This window comes from Castanea sativa, chromosome 3 (genome assembly GCF_040712315.1).
Source record: "Castanea sativa cultivar Marrone di Chiusa Pesio chromosome 3, ASM4071231v1".
Classification (NCBI taxonomy): Eukaryota; Viridiplantae; Streptophyta; class Magnoliopsida; order Fagales; family Fagaceae; genus Castanea; species Castanea sativa.
In genome coordinates, this window is record NC_134015.1 from 28,990,223 (window position 1) to 29,011,007 (window position 20,785).

At 33.9% G+C, this 20,785-nt stretch overlaps 1 protein-coding gene across 1 annotated transcript; it reads left to right on the forward strand.

Moving 5' to 3' along the window:
* Positions 1 to 382: 382 nt before the first annotated feature.
* Positions 383 to 10,624, forward strand: LOC142629417 (uncharacterized). Its single transcript, XM_075803405.1, has 5 exons — positions 383 to 811; positions 946 to 1,068; positions 1,983 to 2,079; positions 7,956 to 8,077; positions 10,211 to 10,624. The coding sequence occupies exons 1-5, from the start codon at positions 512 to 514 to the stop codon at positions 10,379 to 10,381; spliced, it is 813 nt and encodes a 270-aa protein (XP_075659520.1). The 5' UTR covers positions 383 to 511; the 3' UTR covers positions 10,382 to 10,624.
* The last annotated feature ends 10,161 nt before the right edge of the window (positions 10,625 to 20,785 follow it).

Below are 20,785 nucleotides of genomic sequence, written 5' to 3' on the forward strand. Positions count from 1 at the left end.
TTCTCTCAAATTTGTAGCTAGATGTGAGACATTAATTTGATTTTGTGTGATTTATATTATTCTTCTTGATTAATTGACACCTCATTATTTATGGTGTTTCCAACAAATACATTTATTAAGTTCAACTACCTTATTCTCATTATAACTATGAAATTATAAATTAAAAAAGAAAAAAGAAAAAAGAAAAAAGAATTGAAGGATTTAAATAGGACGAGGAGGCCCAAACCCAGTCTGTTCGCTCAATTAAACCGAGAAAGCCTGCCTCATTCGTGATGGGCTGGGACGGATAGGATTCTGAACCCAGTTTCGGCCCACGCCCATCTGAGACTCAAGAGTATCCAACCCAACATATTTCCCTCCTCATTTTCCCGCCAAGGAAAAAAAGAAAAAAGAAAAAAAGGCAAATGCTTTAAGAACCCTCGGCCGAAAAAAAAAAGGAAAATACATACGAGTGATTTTTTGTTGTTGTTGTTGTTGAGGAGAACGTAGGAGTGAGTGAGAAAGAAAAGAAATGGAGAATGCAGCGGCAGCACCAACAGGATGCTACAAGTGCGGCCGCCCAGGCCACTGGTCGCGTGACTGCCCCTCCTCCGCCTCCGCCTCCGCTCCGGTCCCTAATTCAGAATCCACAAGACCTTCTTCCTCTTTCAAGACCACAGGGACCGGCGTAGCCAAATCCACTGAAAAGCCTAAGAAGGCACCGAGAATTAGGCCTAAGCTCACCCCTGACCTCATCCTCTCCGATGATGGCCTTGGCTACGTTCTTCGCCACTTTCCTCGCTCCTTCAAGTTCCGCGGCCACGGTCACGAGGTCTTATTCTCTTCTTTCTTTACATCTTGGGACAATTGGTTAATTTTATCATAATCAAATCTTTGCCTTCAAGCCTTCAATTCTCGACCTTTGAGCATCGAGAGTGTTTTTTTATTTTCTGTTGTACTTTGCAGGTTAGCGATTTGGGAAACCTAATTGGGCTGTATAGTGAATGGCACTCCCGTTTACTCCCTTATTACTCATTTGATCAGTTTGTGCATAAAGCAGAACAAGTTGCAGCTACAAAGCGTGTAAAGGTTAGATATTCCTTCAATTTCTGTGTTTTTTGAATGTCTGTCTATTAATGACAAGTAGAGATTAATATTGGAAAAAGCTGATAGAAGAAATTCACAAGATGTAGGCTGAACGTGTTTGCCATTTTTCTATTAGGGTAGAGTTTAGGTACAATTCCCTAGATGCTGTATCTTAGATTTCCTAATTAAATCCAACCAATGTTATCTTTTTCCAAGAACAATGAATTAAACCATGTGGAAAATTAGTCAATGCAACCACATGTTTTAATTTAATCACGACACATGGAAAATTGTACTTAGTTTTGCCCTCATGACTCAAAGGTAAGCGAGTAATGCATTCAAAAGGAAATTGGTATTGGATTGTAAGAGTTCTAGTCTGACTTACTTACAGCCTGATTCTTTCTTGGGGGATTTATAATGTACTAGTTTCTCTATCAAATTGATTATATTGGGCAATTCATGCTGAATGACAATAATGTACCAAAATCTATTTTTCACCAATAAACCTCATAATAGACACTAATAAGTTCATTTAAAAAAAAGGAGTAGAGAGAGTTGACTAAGAGAGAGAATAAAGGTCATGGTAGCATATGCATTGATTTCATTTAGACAAAGTGGAGAGAATTTAGGCTGAAATTTTTAACTAAGAAAGGAATTTGTTTGAGATCTAGATGGTTTGCCTAAGATGCCACAACGCTGATTGTGACATTCTCTTGTCTCTATATCTATTCCCTAAATGTTGCAGCTAAAGCTCATAGTAGCATGATGGTAACTATGCATATAATCTGTCAAAACAACATTTTTTATCTCAGACTGCTTATATTGTCAGTAGCATCCACAAAAAACAAGTTGTAAGAGTTTTCTTATGTATCAAAAGTACTCTGTCTGTAAGACATTTTTCTGCACATTCTGAACAGATGTGTCTTAGAGAACTACGAGAGAGGGTTGCCAAAGGAGGGGATCCCACAAAGTTGCATGAACCAGTAGTACATGACGATTCAAATGTTGAGCAAGGTATGTTCGATATCTTGCTAATATGTTGGATGTTTTGTTAATTAAAACATCCAAGCATGTTTGGATGTTGTCACTTTTGTGCATTATAATTGTTGTTGCTGCTTGAAACATAACATGCCACAATTATGATAAGAGGAGATATTCTTCAATATATACACACTTTTTTTTTTTTAAGAAGCTATGGAAAGAAAACGAATTATTTTTAGCTGAGAAATTACTTAAAACAATAATGTAGGACAACAGCACAAGAGACTCTTTCTTGATTAAATTGATGGAAAAGCTTTGGAAAAATATTGAGGTATTCTAAATTATGGAAGAGGGTGTTTTGGATATATAGATAGGCTTTGAAGAGGATCAATTTTGTGGCATTAAATTTCCAATGTTGTAACAGATTTGGCAGGTAGATGCAAAACTCAGTTTTTAGTTGCTGTTGTGATGCAGTTCCGAGATTGCTGCTTTTAGAGGGTTGTTGAAGGTGGTAGAAATGAGGGTCTTATTATAGTAACCATAGGCTTTGATGGGGCTTGCTTGAGGTTCTTTATGGTTTAAATTGACAGCAAAAGTGAAGAGAAGAGTGCACCAAAGTCCATAATTGACTCATGAACATCACTACAGCCCATTTCTGACAAAATCTGGAATCAAAGTACCTTTGACTCCTACAATTTGAAAGAAGGAAAATAAATAAATAAAATCCACTAAAATAAGAAACTAACATAACACAAACTTCAAAACTGGATGTTATCAATTAAACTTGCCCATTCAAGCTCCAAGTGGGCTTGGCATGATCTGGCATGTGCCAAATCAATTATTGGGCATTGGAAGTAGCATTTCAACAACTATAAATGGTATTTGACACCACTGCCAACCTCCATACTCTATCCTAGCTAGTACAAGTGCACTTTCTTGGTTTTTCAGTAGAAGGTCTTAGATTCCATTAGCCTTTTCTTTTTTGTTTTTCCCCTAAACTAAATTTCATTAAACTTAATTAGAAATAAGGAAACATATTGGATATATTGAATTTGCTAAACTTTCGTTCCTATTATCCAAATACCAGTGATATCAACAGTAGTGACATTACTTTTATATTTCCATATTTTCAATTTTAAGGAGAAATAGGCATTAGGGTATGTCTGGTATGATGTTGTAGGGATGGGATTTGATATTATTTCCCTCGGAATTAGTATTGTTATGAATCACGTGGTTATTTCTATTCATTTATTTGGTTGCAAAATTGCAATAGATGGATTAGAATTCAGAATTAATATATTGTAACTTATAAAATGTAAATTAACAATATTTGCATAATTAAATAATATTATAAAATAATAAATTTATTCCATCTAGAATTATTAAGTATTTGTATAAGGGTAAAACTTGAGTATAGTACTTTAGGCATAGTTCATTTGGTTTCCCAATTAAATTCAAAAACTTGGGTGGATTGAATTTAATTGTTCTTGAAAAAGACCATTTTTTGTGTTTTATTAGTCAATGCAAAAGTGTTTGAATTTAATTGAGGAATCTAATATACTGTACCTATGGTGTTATATCTTTTTTTTTTTTTTTTTGATAAATAACATAAGAACTTTTTATTAAAGAATAGCAACCCAAGTACGTTGGAAATGTCCTACAGTGTCAGAAATTAATGACCCAAATTACAATGATCAAGAAGAATAGGGAGGGACATAGAAGTGCATGAAGGTAAAACTAAGCTCCATTCAAGGAGAGTATGGAAGAAAAAGGACTTTATATCAAGGATCAACCGATCAGTGTCCTCAAAGCATCCAGCGTTATGTTCCTGCCATAAACACCAAAATAGACAATGTGGCATAAAACTCCAAAAATCTATATATGTCTTCCAAACTTGCCTTGCCATTAAACTAGCAACTCAATAATTTTATATGGCATAACCCAATGGGTACCAAACAAATCAAATACCATAGACCACAATTCATATGTTATCAGATAGTATAGAAAAAGATGATCCACCGATTCCATAAGCACTAGAATATGCCTATTCCAAAGATTTTCTGTAGTTAGAATCTTGCCTAAAGAGGTAGTCCAAGAAAAGAACACTACTTTAGGAGGAACCTTCGATTGCCACACCATTTTCCAAGAAAACTAAATGTCAGAAGAAGGGGATAGAGCATGGTAAAAACCTCTAACCTCAAAACCTTTACTTATTGCTGCTTTCCAACAAACCTTATCAACACCATAGCCCCATACATCTATGGAATAAAGCACACCCCAACACAAATCCAACGTTTCCTCCTACTTATCAAAAAAAAAATCCAATGCTTCCTCCTCTCAATCCTGCACTGGGCGACAGAACCAGATGTTCCAATGAATCATTCCATGAGAGAAACGCATGACCTCCTACACAGAATCCTCTCTTGCCTGACTAATATTATATAACTTTGGAAATCTTGCTTTAAGAGAACAATCCCCACACCATACATCCTCCCAAAATTTCACATAGTACTATCACCCACGTCGGCACATCATACCAAAGAAATTTAGAAAAAGCCAAACAACCACTTCTAACACATACTAACAACATTTTTCCCTAATAGAAAATGCATTGATACATTGTATGAGAAAAAACATCATATATAATAAATAAATTTTATAATTTATATTTCATTTACTCGTTTCATTTCTAATATGTTATATCATTTTATAGAATTTATATATATGTAATTTTGTATAAACTATTCTTGGGCATCAGGAATAGCTATTCCCATCTCTTAAGGAATAATTATTTTTTAGGAATAGCTTTTTCCTTTACAGGTCCAATGCCCCAATTTTTTGCAATTGCTAATTTTCTAGTACAACCCTCTTCTCTGAAGGCATCTATAGAAGGGGTCCTAACTCTCCACATTACCAAGGCCAAGTACTCTAGGTTTGAATATCTATGATCTCTCACATGTAGAATGTTCGCTGTGATCTTAGCATGTTATTAACCAAGTTCTTCTCCCTCATCCCCTCGCCCCATGCCGCTTATTATCATTTCCTGTGGCAAGAACATAATAGGATTGTTTTTAATATACCTGAGAGCAAGGTTGTTAAAATCTGGATCTTACTTTGGATTAAAGAAAGGGTTTTCTGTCTTAAATATCGAATCATAAGATTGAATCAAGGATTGTAAAATTTTATGGAATATGAAAATTAGTTGTAAATGGTTTACATATATTTTAAGAAACCCTACTTAAAGCTTAAGAATTACTTTTTTTTTTCAACATAAATTATTGCCATAAAATAACCTGGGATGTATTACTCAAAAAAGGGGGTGTAGCTCAAAAGGTAGAACCTTTGTTTTAGATCTAGAAGCTGACATAACTAAAATAAAAAGTACGAATTAATATTAAATTATAAAAAAAAATAGAAAAAAAATTGACATTTTAAACTATTCTTTCTATCCTTTTTTTTTTTTTTTTTCAAATATTACTAATCTCAGCTAAGAACAAATTAAAAAATCAGATTATCATTCAACAAAATCAATGAATATACGTTATGAATCCTATCATGCTTTTACTTGAAAACCAAAGAGATATTTAGTAATATAATATTATGATAATATCAATGCTTAATTGACAACACATTAATATTTTATATTATTTAGTCTGTTATTCAAATACTTACATGTTGAAACCATAGCTTTGTAATTGACAAAGCTGTTTCCCTAAGCCCCTTACCTAAATTTTGTCAGTTTCAGATAGAGTAGGCTTTTGTTGTTGGGATTTTATTTTATTGTTTAGATCTATATAAGTTCATTTGGCATTTGGAATTAAGTTTTTGAACCAATTTAACATTGATGTGGCATGTGGCTTCTGTTTTTTGGCCCACTTTTTAATCCATAAAATTGGTAATGACTTCTGGTTTTACGATCCAGATCAATCTCAGTTTGATCCTATAAATATATGATTTTTGCTATGATTTGAATTGTATAAAGGATTTCTAATCTTTAAACAACCATGCCTGCAATGCGTTTCTAAACCTCCAATTAAAATTTTTCTTTTTGGTACGTAATAAAAAAAATATTTATTAAGAAAAAAGTACACTGGCAGAATACTAACAGCTCAACAAGCTAAGATCTAAAATTACAAAAGTCAATAAGCTCAGATAAATTAGAAAAAGAAAACAACCCAGATGCTGTCATCCACTCAAGAAGCGACTTAATAAAAGAAGCTTAAGCTCCAACATGTTCTGCTCACATCGAAGCTTCTTGCATTTCTTTCGCTCCAATCAAATGTAAGCATGGAGTTCAATTCTACCTAAAAGCTCAAGAATTTCTTAGAGCACAATATAATCAGTAGGATGTCCATGTATTCTTTGTTTTTTGGAAAGTAGCCATACCATAGATGTTTCACAACTGTAGCTTCTTTCCAAACTTTCATTTCATTTATGTCCAATCCTACATTACTATCAAGATTAAATCAACGATCTTAACAGATATTTCTGCCTTTCTTCAACTTAAGACCAGAAGAAAAAAAAGAGAATTACATTTTCCCTCAACTGTTCTGATGACTTTTCTATATTGGACACTAGGGAGTGTGCACTAGAAAATTCATGAGCTAGACAAGATGAAAAAATTAACAGAAACAGTAGTATATTAAAAAACTTCCAAGACAAATATCCTATGAAGAAAGTAATGCCTGAATAATTAGGTAATTGCAAGCATGCATAGAGTAATGTGACAATTTTTGAATACTCTGATTTATGAAGAGTTGGGATACTAAGGAATAACTCAAGTAAAAAATCTCCTGGATTTAGTATTGGTTTCAGTTGTTTGATGGATCAATCTGGGAATAACCTAGGAGTGATTGGCTGCTAAGTGGAGTATGAAGGATTCACAGGCTTTTTTACAAGTGATGGCAACAGGGCAGGTTAGGGGTGGATCCCTCTGTGTCTGGAGCAAGCAAGATTTTCTTTACTTGTTCAGAAATGGGCTTTGCTTGTTTCAAATTCTTTAGGTCCATCCTTCATATTGAATGGTTGCTACACTCCCACTAAAAGAGCAAAGGCGTACAATTTTAAAAGAATTTTGTTTGTGATGACAATATTGGGTCACTTCTGTTGAGTTATTCATAGTCATTACCTTTGTAGATAAAGAACCATTGCAATTCTTTAGGCTTCTTCATGTTGTTTATGCACAAAGTAGTCTCTTTTCAATAAGATATTAAAATTATTCATGCCTATAAAATGGATTAGGACAGGATAGGGATTGGTTTATTCCCTGTCTTTCTATGTAACGGAGGCAAGTCAGTGACCATAATCCCATACCCATCCACCATTTATTTAAGAATTCAAGTAATTCCCAGCCCTGTTCAGTTGGGACTAGGCCAGAAGGCTTCCAGAGAAACCCACCCCACTGCATACCAAGATGTCACTCGGAATCAGTAGTTTTTGAAGACACATGGAGAATCATTTGATGGGTGGAAAAAATTTCTAACTCAAGTTTATCCTACACTGTAGAATATTATTTACATGACCACAGTTTGTTGTGTGGCTCCTAGCTTGCTGGCAAGGCAGGCTTGGGCATCATCGAAATGGTCATAAATGGTTAATTGTCCCCCATTGTTTAATGTGGTGTCTTTGGAGGGAAAGAAATAGTAGATGTTTTGAAGACAATGAGAGATCCATACTAGACCTCAAGTTATTTTTCTTTATAACTTTATTGGATTGGCTGGCTGCTTTGCGAAACTAATCATTCTCTTCTTTCCTTGATTTTCTTGATTCCTGTGTACCAAGGTGTCCCTTTTTGATATCAATAAAACTTATTTCTTATATAAAATAAAATAAAATAAAATAAACTAATTCGAATGTAGTACTTTTCCATTCTTAGTGATCCTTGTCTAATTTTGATATTGTTCTTTCAGTGCCTGCAGAAGCCATGAACTCTGAAGCACCAAGCCATCACCAGGGAGACCCATCTTCGAGGAATAATGATTCTGATGATATACAGGACATGTTCCATGATATCCATGAGACAGCTACTGAAGTAAGTATTTCTTGAATTTTATTTTTTTAAGCTACCCTGCAGTTCAGACTTAATTATGAAACAGATAATGAAGCTAATTGGGTAAAACAAGTTGCATATATAAATTACATTTGAATGTTCAGCAAATGCAGCTATGGACATATTATAATATTATATGAGTGTTTGCGTGCATCTGAAAATTTCAAAATTGCTTACATGACCTCATGTCCTAAATGGTAGATGATTCTTCAAGAGTTAAAATTTCGAATATAATATGGTTACCTCATGAATTTCTAAAATCCCCCCCCCCCCCCTCTTCCACTGGGTGCACTTGTGGCAGCAGAGAAGTTAATGCAAACTTATTATTTTACAATAAAATAGTTTGTCAATTTGGGTAGCTTGCTTGATTTTTATTTGTTGATAATTTGATAGTTGGGGTGGGGGGATTTGAACCTTGTACCTCTCTGTCAAGGTGCAACCTAGTGGTGGGAGGCTTGGGATGAGCTATAGACCTAGACATCCCATGTTCGAATCTCTACTAATAATTTCAACACAATTCTGGCGAGTGGAGTTGTTTATCTGTGGTTTACTCTTAAGAGGTGGGTCCAAAGAGTCTTGCCTTGGTGAGGTTTCACGTTATCACTGTTAGAGTTATAGTTAAGTGATTAAACTCACTATTTCCTAACAGCTTAAGCTTTTGGGACAATCGGTAATTTAACATGGTATCAAAGCAGGAGATCCTGAGTTTGATCCCTGTCTTCTCTCTACCTCCCATTTAAAATGTTAAATTCCTACTTGTTGAGCCCCCACTTACTAAGGGGAAGTTTAGGCCCACAAGTGAGGGGGAGTGTTAGAATTATGGTTAAGTGATTAAACTCACTATTTCCTAACAGCTTAAGCTTTTTGGACAATTAGTAATTTAACATGGTATCAGAGCAGGAGATCCTGAGTTCAATCCCTATCTTCACTCTACCTCTCATTTAAAATGTTAAATTTCCACTTGTTGAGCCCCCACTTACTAAGGGGAAGTTTAGGCCCACAAGTGAGGGGGAGTGTTAGAGTTATGGTTAAGTGATTAAACTCACTATTTTCTAACAGCTTACGCTTTTGAGACAATCGGTAATTTAGCAATCACAAAAAATGTCTTCAATGAAAATACTAGGAGGTGTCAGTTAAGCTACAAAACTCTTGGCAAGCTTGCTTGAAGTATCAACACTTTGTTTAATGCTTTCATAAGTGATCAATTAGCCTCTCCTTCTTTCAATAGAGTATTATCCTAGAGGCTCTTTATTATTTCAGCTTCTTTTGGTACAACCAATGATTTAAAAATGGATGTCGTCTTAATGGTTTAATATGGCTACCTGCTTCAACTAGGGGTTCTTCTCATTGGGAAATACTATCTGAAGTTACATACATGATAAGGGGAAATAAGGGTAATACGGCAATAGTAGTTAAAAGTATTGGGAATGAGAATGAAACGTTAAAGTAATAAGGATAAGAAGATGAAACTCAAACGTGGTTGATGGTTATTTGTGTCTGTCTATGTCAGTGATTAGCTCACATGACAATTATAAGCGCTTATAAAGTTGTCAACCTTTAAGATTAACATTGGTGCTGTCCTTGTTGCTCTTTTGGGCTGCATTTTGTTGTTCTGTTCTAATTTCTAAATGCTTTTGATAGGCTAGACTGGATATAGATTTCTTGTACTTAGCATTGATCCCGACTGATTAGGATCAACCTCCATGAATCCTTCATTCTTATCTGCACTTTGAAATTCGATTCATTGTCACGCCCCTTATTTCTTCTGCTTTGCTACTAGCAGATCTTCACTACACTATATTTCTTATCTTAAAACCCTAGTTAACCATGATTTCCATAACATGAGAATGATGGAAAAAGAATTTCTTATTACATGAATGATAATGTGAGATTTATCTTCTTTCAAATAATCTAGTTGACAAGTTGTTTAACCAAAAAATGAACTAGAAAATACAAGCTCCTTGGGAATAAATAATTTTAACACTTCCTCTTTTAAAACTTAGGATTTAAACCCATGGAATTTACTCCATAGTGGCTGTCACTTAGCGCTAAGCCATTAAACAAGTTTTTAACTAATATTTGCTGGACTTTCTCTGCCCTTGTAATTAATTACAGAGTTTGCACTGTGAGGAGGTTGCTGCTGAGACAAATCATGTGCCAAATAATGGAACTACTAAAATTAGCGAAATTCAGATTACAGAAGAACAGAAAACTCGTATGGAATCTAGCAGGTTGAAGGCATTAGAGAGAGCTGCAGCTCGGGCCCGCTCATTACAGGCACCTTGAACATATTTCTTAGTCTTGTGATTGTAATTTTGTTCAATTGTGTCATTAATGCTTTATCATTTACATGGCCATAAGTGTCGGTCTGAACTTTGTTTCTTGGTATATGACAAATTGGTTCCATTCAGGCTTTTATGAAACTTTATATGTTGTTAAATCGCTTTTTTAGACAGTTGCAAATGTAAGAGATGTCTATTTATGGATTTGGTAATTTATAAAGAGAAATAGGGGTGACAAAGTTAGACACGGCTAGCAAACTCAACATAACACGACATGAAATTAGCAGGTTATGAGTTGAGGGTTAATGGATTGGTGTTATATTTGAGTTGACACAATTGACTCGTTTAGTAAATGAGTTGGGTGTGTGTTCAACCCATGAAAACTATTTGACTCATTTGAGCCGTTTAATTAAATGTTATTTTACAAATATATCCTTCAAACTTCAAGTATATAAACTTATTAGTTGTTGTGGTTTATTTTCTTTGACATATTGTAATTGATTATTTGTGATATTGAAATATACTTTAATTTTGAATAATTATTTGTAATGCATTTACTTGTTAGTTCTAAATTTTACATTAAAAAATTTATTTATTTGTTTTTTCATATTTTCTTTTTCCATTTTGATAAAATTTGATAAACAGATCGACTCAACTAACTCGTTTAATAAATGAGTTGTGTTAGAGTTGAGGAATTTTGACTCGTTTAACAAAAATGTTGGGTTAGTATTGACCTATATATTCGGATATTCATGAGTTGATACGAAACAAATCCGACACATGAACACATTGTCACTCCTAGAGAAATTTAGTGCATAAAATCCATTCAAAGAGAAATCTATCAAAGAATTCTTTGAAAAAATAACGAGTTGTTTGGTAATGTTGTTTGTATTTTTTAGAAATACGCATAGATGAAAAAGTGTGTGAAAATACGTGTAATGTTGTCTAAACACTAAAAACAATTATTCTAGTTTTACTACCAAATAGTCCCTAAATTACTTTCATGAAGACAATTATATTTCCTCAAGATATGAAAATAGAAAAGCCCTATACACCTCCAAGGAAATATATTTAAAATTGGATAATTAAATTATGATCAAACTTTATTACACTTTTACTTTTTGTAATATTTTACTCATTTTAAATCCGATTTAAGTTTGTAAACAATTTTTTTAAAAGGAATTCAATTATCTTTTATATGAGCTCGAGTTTGCTTTAATCATTAACAAATTTTAGTCAACCCTTGGTTGACCTTGGTCAAAGTGTTTTGATCGATGTATTTGAGTGTGATGTATAGGTGTGATTTGGTAGTTGGATGGAAATTTACTTTTATTTGACTGTTGGTCAAAAGTAGTATTTTTGTCATTTTGACTCTTAATTCATGAAATTGAATAATTTAGTATTCAATTGGGGAAACTTAATTTATTTTTATGATTACCTTGATCCCAAAGTGAAAAATGTTATATTGTGACTTTTTTGGACAAAAAGCGGCAATGAGTGGGAACCTGAACATTAGCTGTTGAAAGAGTTTGAAAAGGAGGAAGAATAAAACAGGGAGAAACATTATAGAAATAGAGGGAGGGAGTTAATACTGCTCCGGGGAACTAAGTGTTGCATACACTTTTGGTTCTAGCGTATATTATTAAGCAAAATTAGAGGGAGGAAGTTAAGTTTTATGACGGTTGAAAGTAATGGTCACAAGGGGAAAAATACGTAAAGAGACAGGTGAAAATAAAATGTGGTGTCAAATAGCTAGCAGATACAGTAGGGAGAACTTAGATTCTAGTGTAAATTTGATATGGACTAGCCGAAGATGTCACCTTTCAAGCAAGTTGAGCCTTACAATAAGAGTTTTAAGAAGAAATTTGAGAAATGAAACAAGATTAAAGTGAATGATCACACACTTTATGATAAACTCAACGCTCAACTTAGCAGAAAATTTAAAAAAAATAAAAAAAAATAAATAAATTCATAGGTGTGCATATTCATGTTATTGACTTGTATAATTTTTAAATGCTACAAGAAAGTGCAAAGCGGGATCTACCATAACAATATTGTCTTAAAACTGTTCAAAGAATTTCGACACACTCTAAAGCATTTTATATGCGTACACTAGTTTTTCTATTTTAGGGATTATGAAAATTTTAAACTCAATAATTAAGGAGTGCTCCAAACTTTGATGGGTCCTCTGTCATAAGGTGAGATCCTAATGAGTCTACATTTTAAAAAGAATAAAAATCCTAAACCTTAAAAAATAAGGTAATATGTAAGAAATTAGTTGGGATTTAGGAAGTGTTAATATTTCCCAAAACTTTGAAGTCAAGAAACTATTCATAAGAAAAAAAAAAATTAAAAGTCATAGGTTATATTTAAATGACCATATTTCATAAAAACATAATTTTATCTGTTTATTTATTTATCTTTCATTTCTTTTGATTTTTCTTGCCATACAAGCAAGATACATCCATATCCATTGGCAATACAAAAGCAAATGTATATGAAAGTAATAGGAAATATTTAATTCTCAGGGGTTTTCCAAGACAGGAGGAGCTACAAGTTGATGACTATCATCATGGCAATGGTTAAAGCACTGGTCCTTTAGGACAAAACAATTAATTACAGGACACCAAAGGTTGATGCGTCTTCCAAAATCTACCATACTGCAACATTGACCTGGTGGAACTATATAATCTCTATCATCAGCCAAAGCAATTATGTCCCTATCTTCTCTACCACTACCATCGTTACTATCTGTTATACCACAAAAAAAAATGTTAAAAAATAATCAACAAGATATAACATTTACTTAAGAGATAAATTTGAGTGAGTTTCTTTGGATGATTAAATAACATTGAAAAAGTGTTAAAAAAAAAAAATTAAGCACTTCTAATTTTTGTATGGTACGGAGAAAAGACAGAAGCATAAGGCATATATACGTACATTCAAGAGGAGCTACAAGTCGATGATTATCATGACACTGGTCAAAGCACTGCTTCTTAGAGATAAAACAATTGGTTACAGGACACCAACGATAAATGGATCTTCCAAAATCTACTTCAATGCAACATTGGCTTGGTGGAACTATATAATCTTCATCATCAGGCAAAGTGGTCGTGTCTACTCTCTCCCTTAAGTTGGTAAGACTGTCATCTCCACCACTGCCATTGTTACTACCTATTTCATGAAGAAAAAAAATATTGTTAAAATAATCAACAAAACATTGCATATAATTAAGAAATAAATCTTTGTAAATTTTTTTGGATGATTAAATAATATTTAAGAAGCATTTTCAAAAGCAAGGACCAAACTAAAAAGAAGTCCTTAAGATTATGAATAAAGAAGTTCATCAAAATGTTTATAGATTTTGAAAGATTAGGCACTTCTAAATTCTAACTGTCGTATGGAAGAAAAGGAAGAAGCATAAGGCATATATACATTCATGAAGAGTTAAGAGGGTCATGAATACGATAAAAGAAAGAAGTAACCCAAAGGTGAGGAATTTTGGCTTTGCCATGACATTGATAAGGAGATGGTATTTTCTAATTATGCAGTAGAACTCAAGAGTGTCAGTAATTTATAGCAATTGTACCATTCAAAATTAGTAGTATTGCCGTTACAAATCTAGGATATTATTGAATCATTAAAAAAGACATCCACCTAGATTTGATATTTCAAAATAATGAAGATGCCTTCTTAAAACGTGATCTTTGTCATGAAATCCAAGTAATTTAAGAAATTATTCAATACACCAATAGTACTACACCTCACTTTTACACAAAAGTGAGTCAACTCATGAGTGATGAGATTTTTTTTTTGAGAAACCAGCTGAAGCTTTATATTAAATGGACAGAAAACTTCTGTCAATTATTACAAGATTGTTTGCATTGCAATGGATGTCTTCGATCCAAATCTGAGGATCAGACGAATACTTAGCTAATCTGGCAAGCTTATTTGCAACAGCATTACCACTACGTTTCACATGGGAAAAGGAAGCAGCTAGCATATTCGATGCTAGAACGCGAGCTTCATCAGTTATGTGGCCAAAAGAAGCCCAACTTGATGCAGCAGCAGTGAGATGTTTGAACACCACCTCAGAATCTCCCTCAAACACAACATCTTGCAGACCGATTTCACTAGCAACTGTGATTGATCTTCTCCAAGCTAAAGCTTCCAAATCATCAACTGATGGAGGAAGAGGAACCCGTTCCGTTAGAGCTGCAATAACCAGGCCTTGATGGTTTCGGAAAACAACACCCAGACCTGCACAGTATATGTCGTGGAAGAACGCTCCATCACAGTTTGCCTTAAACTGTTAAGGCAATGGTGGAAGCCAATGTGTCAGGTGTGATTCTGCAGGTACGGGCAGCAAAAATTGGTGGCAACCAGGAAAGCACTGATGCGGCTACAGAGGTGCCGCACCAACGTCCGACGCGGCCCGACGCAGGGTGTGGCAGGCGACGCCGTTGCTTGCGTGTTGGTGCTCCTTCCAATCAGTCACATAAATAGTTCCCAATTTTTTTTGCAGGAAGGAATGGGGCCACAAATGGTAACTAACATGCACAAACAAATCAAATTAGAGGCAATATATAAGGGATGTAAACAAGCCAAGCAGAAACATGAAGCCAGGTCTGGTTGAACTTGGTTCCAATTTGACCAATCCCAACTTCATATGCAAAGCAATTTCTTTATTAGTCACAACAATTTGAAGAACTCAGAAAAAATTCTCTTTTTTTTTTAAATGGTCCCTCAAAAAAAAAAAAAAAAAAAAACTCGAGAAAAAATTACAACATTATGAGGTACCACAGCTCTAATAACTGGCTTCTCTTCATCATAAGCGATCGTGCATCAACATTCTAATATACCTCCAACTTCTCCCACTCTAAGGCAGTATGTCAAACTACATGATCTTACCAGGTTTCCTTACACTTATGAATGGAAATATATATGATAATGAGTATGAACTTGGAAGCAACCATGAAGAAGAAAACTTCTATATGGACACAAGAATGTGTTCTAATGAATGTTCAGAAAACATAGGAATTATTATTGAGAGTTTTACATTGTCATAAGATACCATCTAACATTAATCTTGTTTAAAAAACCGGAAACCTCTTAGTCGGTCAAAGGAACCTGAAACAAAAACTAAAATACCCAATTCCAAAAAAGACCCAAATCATGTTTAAACTTAAACATGGAAATATACAAAGCATGTAAAGGTGACTTGAACATGGAAATATACAGAGCATGTAAAGACAGAGCATATACTCACAAAAAAAAAAAAAAAAAATACAAAGCATGTACCCACAAATTTTTTCAATAGCCAAAAGAGAACAAACTGATCATGTAAATAGCAAGAACAACTAAAGCATGCACAAATTTGAAAATTTTTCAGAATCTCTAGTGGTACTTGGTGGTTTTTGATAGCAGATCAGTGTTGCTTGGTGTTTTGTTGATTAAAAACTCTACCTTAAAAATGTTTTTCTCAGATTAGATATATAAGACATAAATTAAATTTTTTTTTAAAAATATAGAGAGGAGGAGGAGAAGAAGAAGAAGACTTTTACCTGCAGCAGCATGAAGAGGATTGCAGCAGCACAGAGAGATGAGATTTCTGGCGTGAGGTGAGTTACAGAGAGATGAGGTTTCAGGCGTGAGGTGAGCTACATAGATGGTGTTATCCTTTGATTTATCAAAAGGTAAAATTGGGTTTTCAATAAAATATATTGGGCAATTTGATAATTGAACTTCAGATCCATTACCAATATTTATTGAAAGTGCTTTGGCTTTTGAAAAAGCAACTAAGAGCTGTCCACACATAGAGTGCTCATCCTTCACATTTCAAAACGCAACTTTTTGGAAAAAGAAACTTTTGGCTTGGTTTGGATAGCGCTGAACGCGTTTGCGTTCAACGCTTTTTTTTTTTTCATTTCTGCTGTAGGGGACAGCGCTCACTGTGCGTGCACTATGCGCATACTGTGCGCATACTGTTCACCTATTTTTCAACAATTTTTTATTAAAAATGAGTCCCGCAATACTATTCACACATTTAAAAATTATTTTATTACAGTGTTTTCAGTTTTTAGTTTTCAGCTGTGTTCAAACAGACCATTTAAAACCATTACCAAACTCACATAAAAAAAATTTGGTCTCAAAAGGCGTGTTTCAACTGCAAAAAGCTAAAACAAATGCACACTTAGAGCTTTTAATAAGGAATGACTATTCCTTATTTTAAGAAATGATTATTCCCCGTAATAAAAACATAACCAAATAATCGTATAGCTACTACATTACAGTATCTACTATAGTCTACCAAACGTGCCTTTAGAGTTTTGGTTGACTTTTATTAATGTTGCAATATAAGTTTTTGAAAGCGGACTTATTTTACATGTCATTATTCCAATATATATTATCTTAATTTGGTTTTTAGAGTTACAAGTATTGCTAAATTATGTTAATTCAGACTAATTAGAATCAACAGATTCTTGGATAAAATAACTCAATACTGGAAAACTTTTGATATATGTCGCTTTTTATATACAATTAGTCCTCGCATGTTTAGAGGTTTTTATATATTTTTTTTCATGCCAACATTTTCGAATTATCCCAAATCATGGTATAAGCATTTCTCATATGTGTTTTCCAATCACCAGAACAGATAGCAATGTGATGAGACTTTATACCAGGGTGGTCGATACCGTACCGGTACCGGCCGTACCGGCCGGTACGTACCGTACCGGTCAGTGCACCGGTACCGGTACACTTCTATTTTGTACCGGAAAAAATACCGGCCGTACCGGTCGCGTACCGGCCATACCGGCCAATTTCGGGCAATACCGGCCGATACCGGGCGTACCGGCCGGTATAGAAAAAAACCTTTTTTTTTTTTTTTAGTTTTATAATTTTTGAATTTTTGTAAGGACATAATAATAACTTATTTACACTAACTTATTAGTATTATTTGTTTTCTTAATATGCAATGAACAACTAAGCTTTCTATTTTTTTATATTGTGTTTTTTTTTTTTCCTTTTAATTGATACTAAAGTTTAAAACTATGAATAATTTATTCTGAATTGAGGTAATATTTTATGATAAACTTTTATATTTACTATAATATAAGTGAAATATTATATGCTTATAACCATGGTTCTAGAGATTTTAGTTTGTGTATATAATATATACATATATATATATATATATGTATATATAAAATAGCGGTAAACCCGAAACGGTACACCGGTATTGACCGGTATCCGAAATATATCGTACCGGTGGCCAAACCGGTACAGCCTCCGGTACGGTATTGACTTCCTTGCTTTATACCAAAAAATGAACACTGATATAGTGTTCAAATAGTTATCTTATGGATGAGTGTGATCGTGTTCATTTTTTTGGTTTTAGGTCTCATCACATTGTTGTCTATTTTCATATTTAAAGAATGTATAAACCTCTGAATTGGGATAGATGTGAAATGTTGACATTTAAAAAAATATATTGATAAGCCTTTGAGCATTGTGATGAGGCTTGTCTCTATTAATACTATAGAAGACTAAAAGGAATTAATTCGTTTTAAAACAAAATAACGTTAAATGGAGTGAAAAGAAAGTTGTTAGTAAGAAAATATCCAAATTGGAGAAAATGAAAGAATAATAAGAGGTAATTTATCCCATTTTGACATTTATGCATTTGTACATTCAAAATTCAAAACGAATAAAAAATATTTAAAATTTTAAAGCAAAATTACACCAATCACTTGGTTTAAGCTATTGGTCTCGATTCTCGGAGATTCTAGCCTTTTGCCCCTATTGAGCAAAATATTTGGCAATATGTCCTTGTTTCGAAACTATATAGGGGCGTGCCCTTGTTTCGATACTCGATCACCCTAAAGCCGAGTTACTTAAGGAACTCGACTATTAGAAAGCCGAGTTCTGGGCAGTCTGTTGCCACTCTGGATCGCCACTGTGGCGTTTCCTTAATAAAATATTCCCACATTACTGTTTAGAACTCGGCAATGGGGAAACCGAGTTATATGCAGAAAAAAATGGGATTTTGAATGTAATGTCTCCAAAACAGTTTGTCTCCCTCCCTCAGTCCGATCAGTAGCCACCCTTAATCCATTTTGTCTCCCTCAGTCCGTTCAGAGTAGACCCTTTCCAAGTTCAACGCATCTTCAAGTTCTCTAATTTCTACCCGTAGGCTGACGCTCAACCCAAACCCACACCCAAAACTCTCACCATAACCCTCACCATAGCCAAAGCTCAACCCAATCCATCTTCAGAGTTAAAGGATTAGAAACATATTAAGGTAATTTCTAAATGCTGAGTTCAATTTTTTTTTCTCTTTGCATTTAATCTGAGTTAAGTGTGGCTCGTGCATGTACTCTGATTTGAGTGTGGCTTCTTAAGTTTTTCTCTGTTAGAATTTTCTATATTTATTATTATTGTTGCTATTTTAGCTTTGTTGGGTTTGGTTTTGAACTGGGTTTTAGCTTTGTGGCTTCTTAAAGAATTCCGTTTTATTAAAATTTTCATATGAAAAATGTGAAAATGATGATGGGAGATATGGTCATAGTTTATATGATGTTTTATATGAAATGAACTAGTAAAAGTCACCAAAGTAGAAGATCTCTTTATATGCAGTTTTATATGCCTTTAAAGTGCCATCTGGGTCTGTTTTTGTTGTTATCTCTCTCTCTCTCTCTCTCTCTCTCTCTCTCACTCATAATCACAACAAAAAATCTCTATTCTTGAAGATTAACATGTATGGTTCATTGATCTATACTAGAGTGATAAGTAAAAAATGAGCCCATCTATGTGTCATTTACTTAGAAATTTGTGATAAGAGAAAAATTGTCTTTCAATTTGTGGCTGGATGAGGGTACTTTGTGTACACAACCTCTGTACATGAGGTGGATTAGGGGACCCCCTTCAATTGATAAGAGTGGGCATACAAGGCATTGGGAGCTATCTATGGTTTGAAATGGTGGTTTTCTAGTAAGCTATTGGGAGAGGAGAGGAAGAGCCTAGCTTTGTTTGGATATGGCCTTATGGCATGAGTAGTTTTTGAGTAAGTAATATTTTTAAGATTAAAGGGAGATGCTTGTGGTGGCATGAGTAGTTTAGTGCTTAGATGTGGCATGAAGTGGTGCTGGTGCTAGGTTAACCATAGTGGGATTGAAACAGTAGAAGTTAGGGGTTATTATGCCACAATTTGTTTCTTGGTTTAATGGTAGTCATCTTAAAATTTTGTCCAGAAGATCATGCTCATTGTTAGGGTTTGTAAGGTTTGAAATTTCCCCATAACTCCAATAGCTAGTCATATGAATTAGCCCAATTTCATACCTTTTTATGTAATCAATTTTTTGACAAGCTTTATATTGAGGTGTAATTTAAAGTAAGTTTGTTTTTGGCATCCTTTATTTTCTCAATGACCATGTTTTCTATAGAAAGTTATATTAGTTGCAACATGCCTATCTGAGGTGGTTTTGGTTGGTTGGCCAAATTATAACCAGTTCATTTTTAGAAACTTCTATTTATTATTCAATTACTCCATGTTGCTTTGTTTGAAAGGTGGCAAAATACAATTAAGAGGTGGAATAATCTGAACAAATTATGTTGTTATAAGATTGAATTAGTATGGATTCTCACATTTACTTTTTTGCATTGCTCATGAAAAAAAAGTCATTGTATAAAAAAGGTCATTGAACCTAATGCACAAGCCTATCTGCTTTTGCATGGTCTGGGTTGACAAATTAAGATAATTTTATTTGGTCTTTGGGATTTCTCATCAAGATATATAGAATACTATAGATATCTTGATGCTGGCCATCAAAGGTGGCTATAAAGACTTAGCGGTGCTTATTTCACACCTGTGTCATATTGCGTCTTTATAAACTGAAAATGTGATGTTAAACCACGTTTTTAGTTATAAAATTAAGAACTCAAGAGTGTGTACAAGTGTTTTCCCAATTATGAAATATTTTTATACGTGTGCTTCATTATAATTTATAACTGATCAATCAATTGTAATCTCTTTTATGGTAGAAAGGCAGTGATGGTAAGGTTAAGTCAAAGTTTAAATCTGAGGCTAAATTACAAATTAAACTCTTCCCGTCATTAAGTTTGGTTTGTTTTCATTTTCTTCTTTGTAGTTTCAATTGTTTTCATTACAATCTTTTAACTTACAATCTTTATCTTTTCAAAAGTTGTTTTTTGTCTTAAGCTGCATGTTAGTTGTTATGATACCTTCATAGTTAATATGTAATAAGGTTAACTTATTTTCACTTTGAAACAAGCTCTATGTTTTTTGCAAGTCCTGGCTGTATTGGAAATTATGAATGTTTATAATTGCAAGTCCGGGTTGTATTGTTAATGTCTGCCTGCAATCAATGGTTCATTAATGATGATGCCG

What these genes read in the sequence shown, in the direction of transcription:
- LOC142629417 (XM_075803405.1), top strand. Translation starts at nt 512, where the DNA reads ATGGAGAATGCAGCGGCAGCACCAACAGGATGCTACAAGTGCGGCCGC. An exon ending in CGATTCAAATGTTGAGCAAG is followed by an intron (nt 2,080 to 7,955) that starts GTATGTTCGATA and finishes TTGTTCTTTCAG; the next exon opens with TGCCTGCAGAAGCCATGAAC. An exon ending in TCCATGAGACAGCTACTGAA is followed by an intron (nt 8,078 to 10,210) that starts GTAAGTATTTCT and finishes AATTAATTACAG; the next exon opens with AGTTTGCACTGTGAGGAGGT.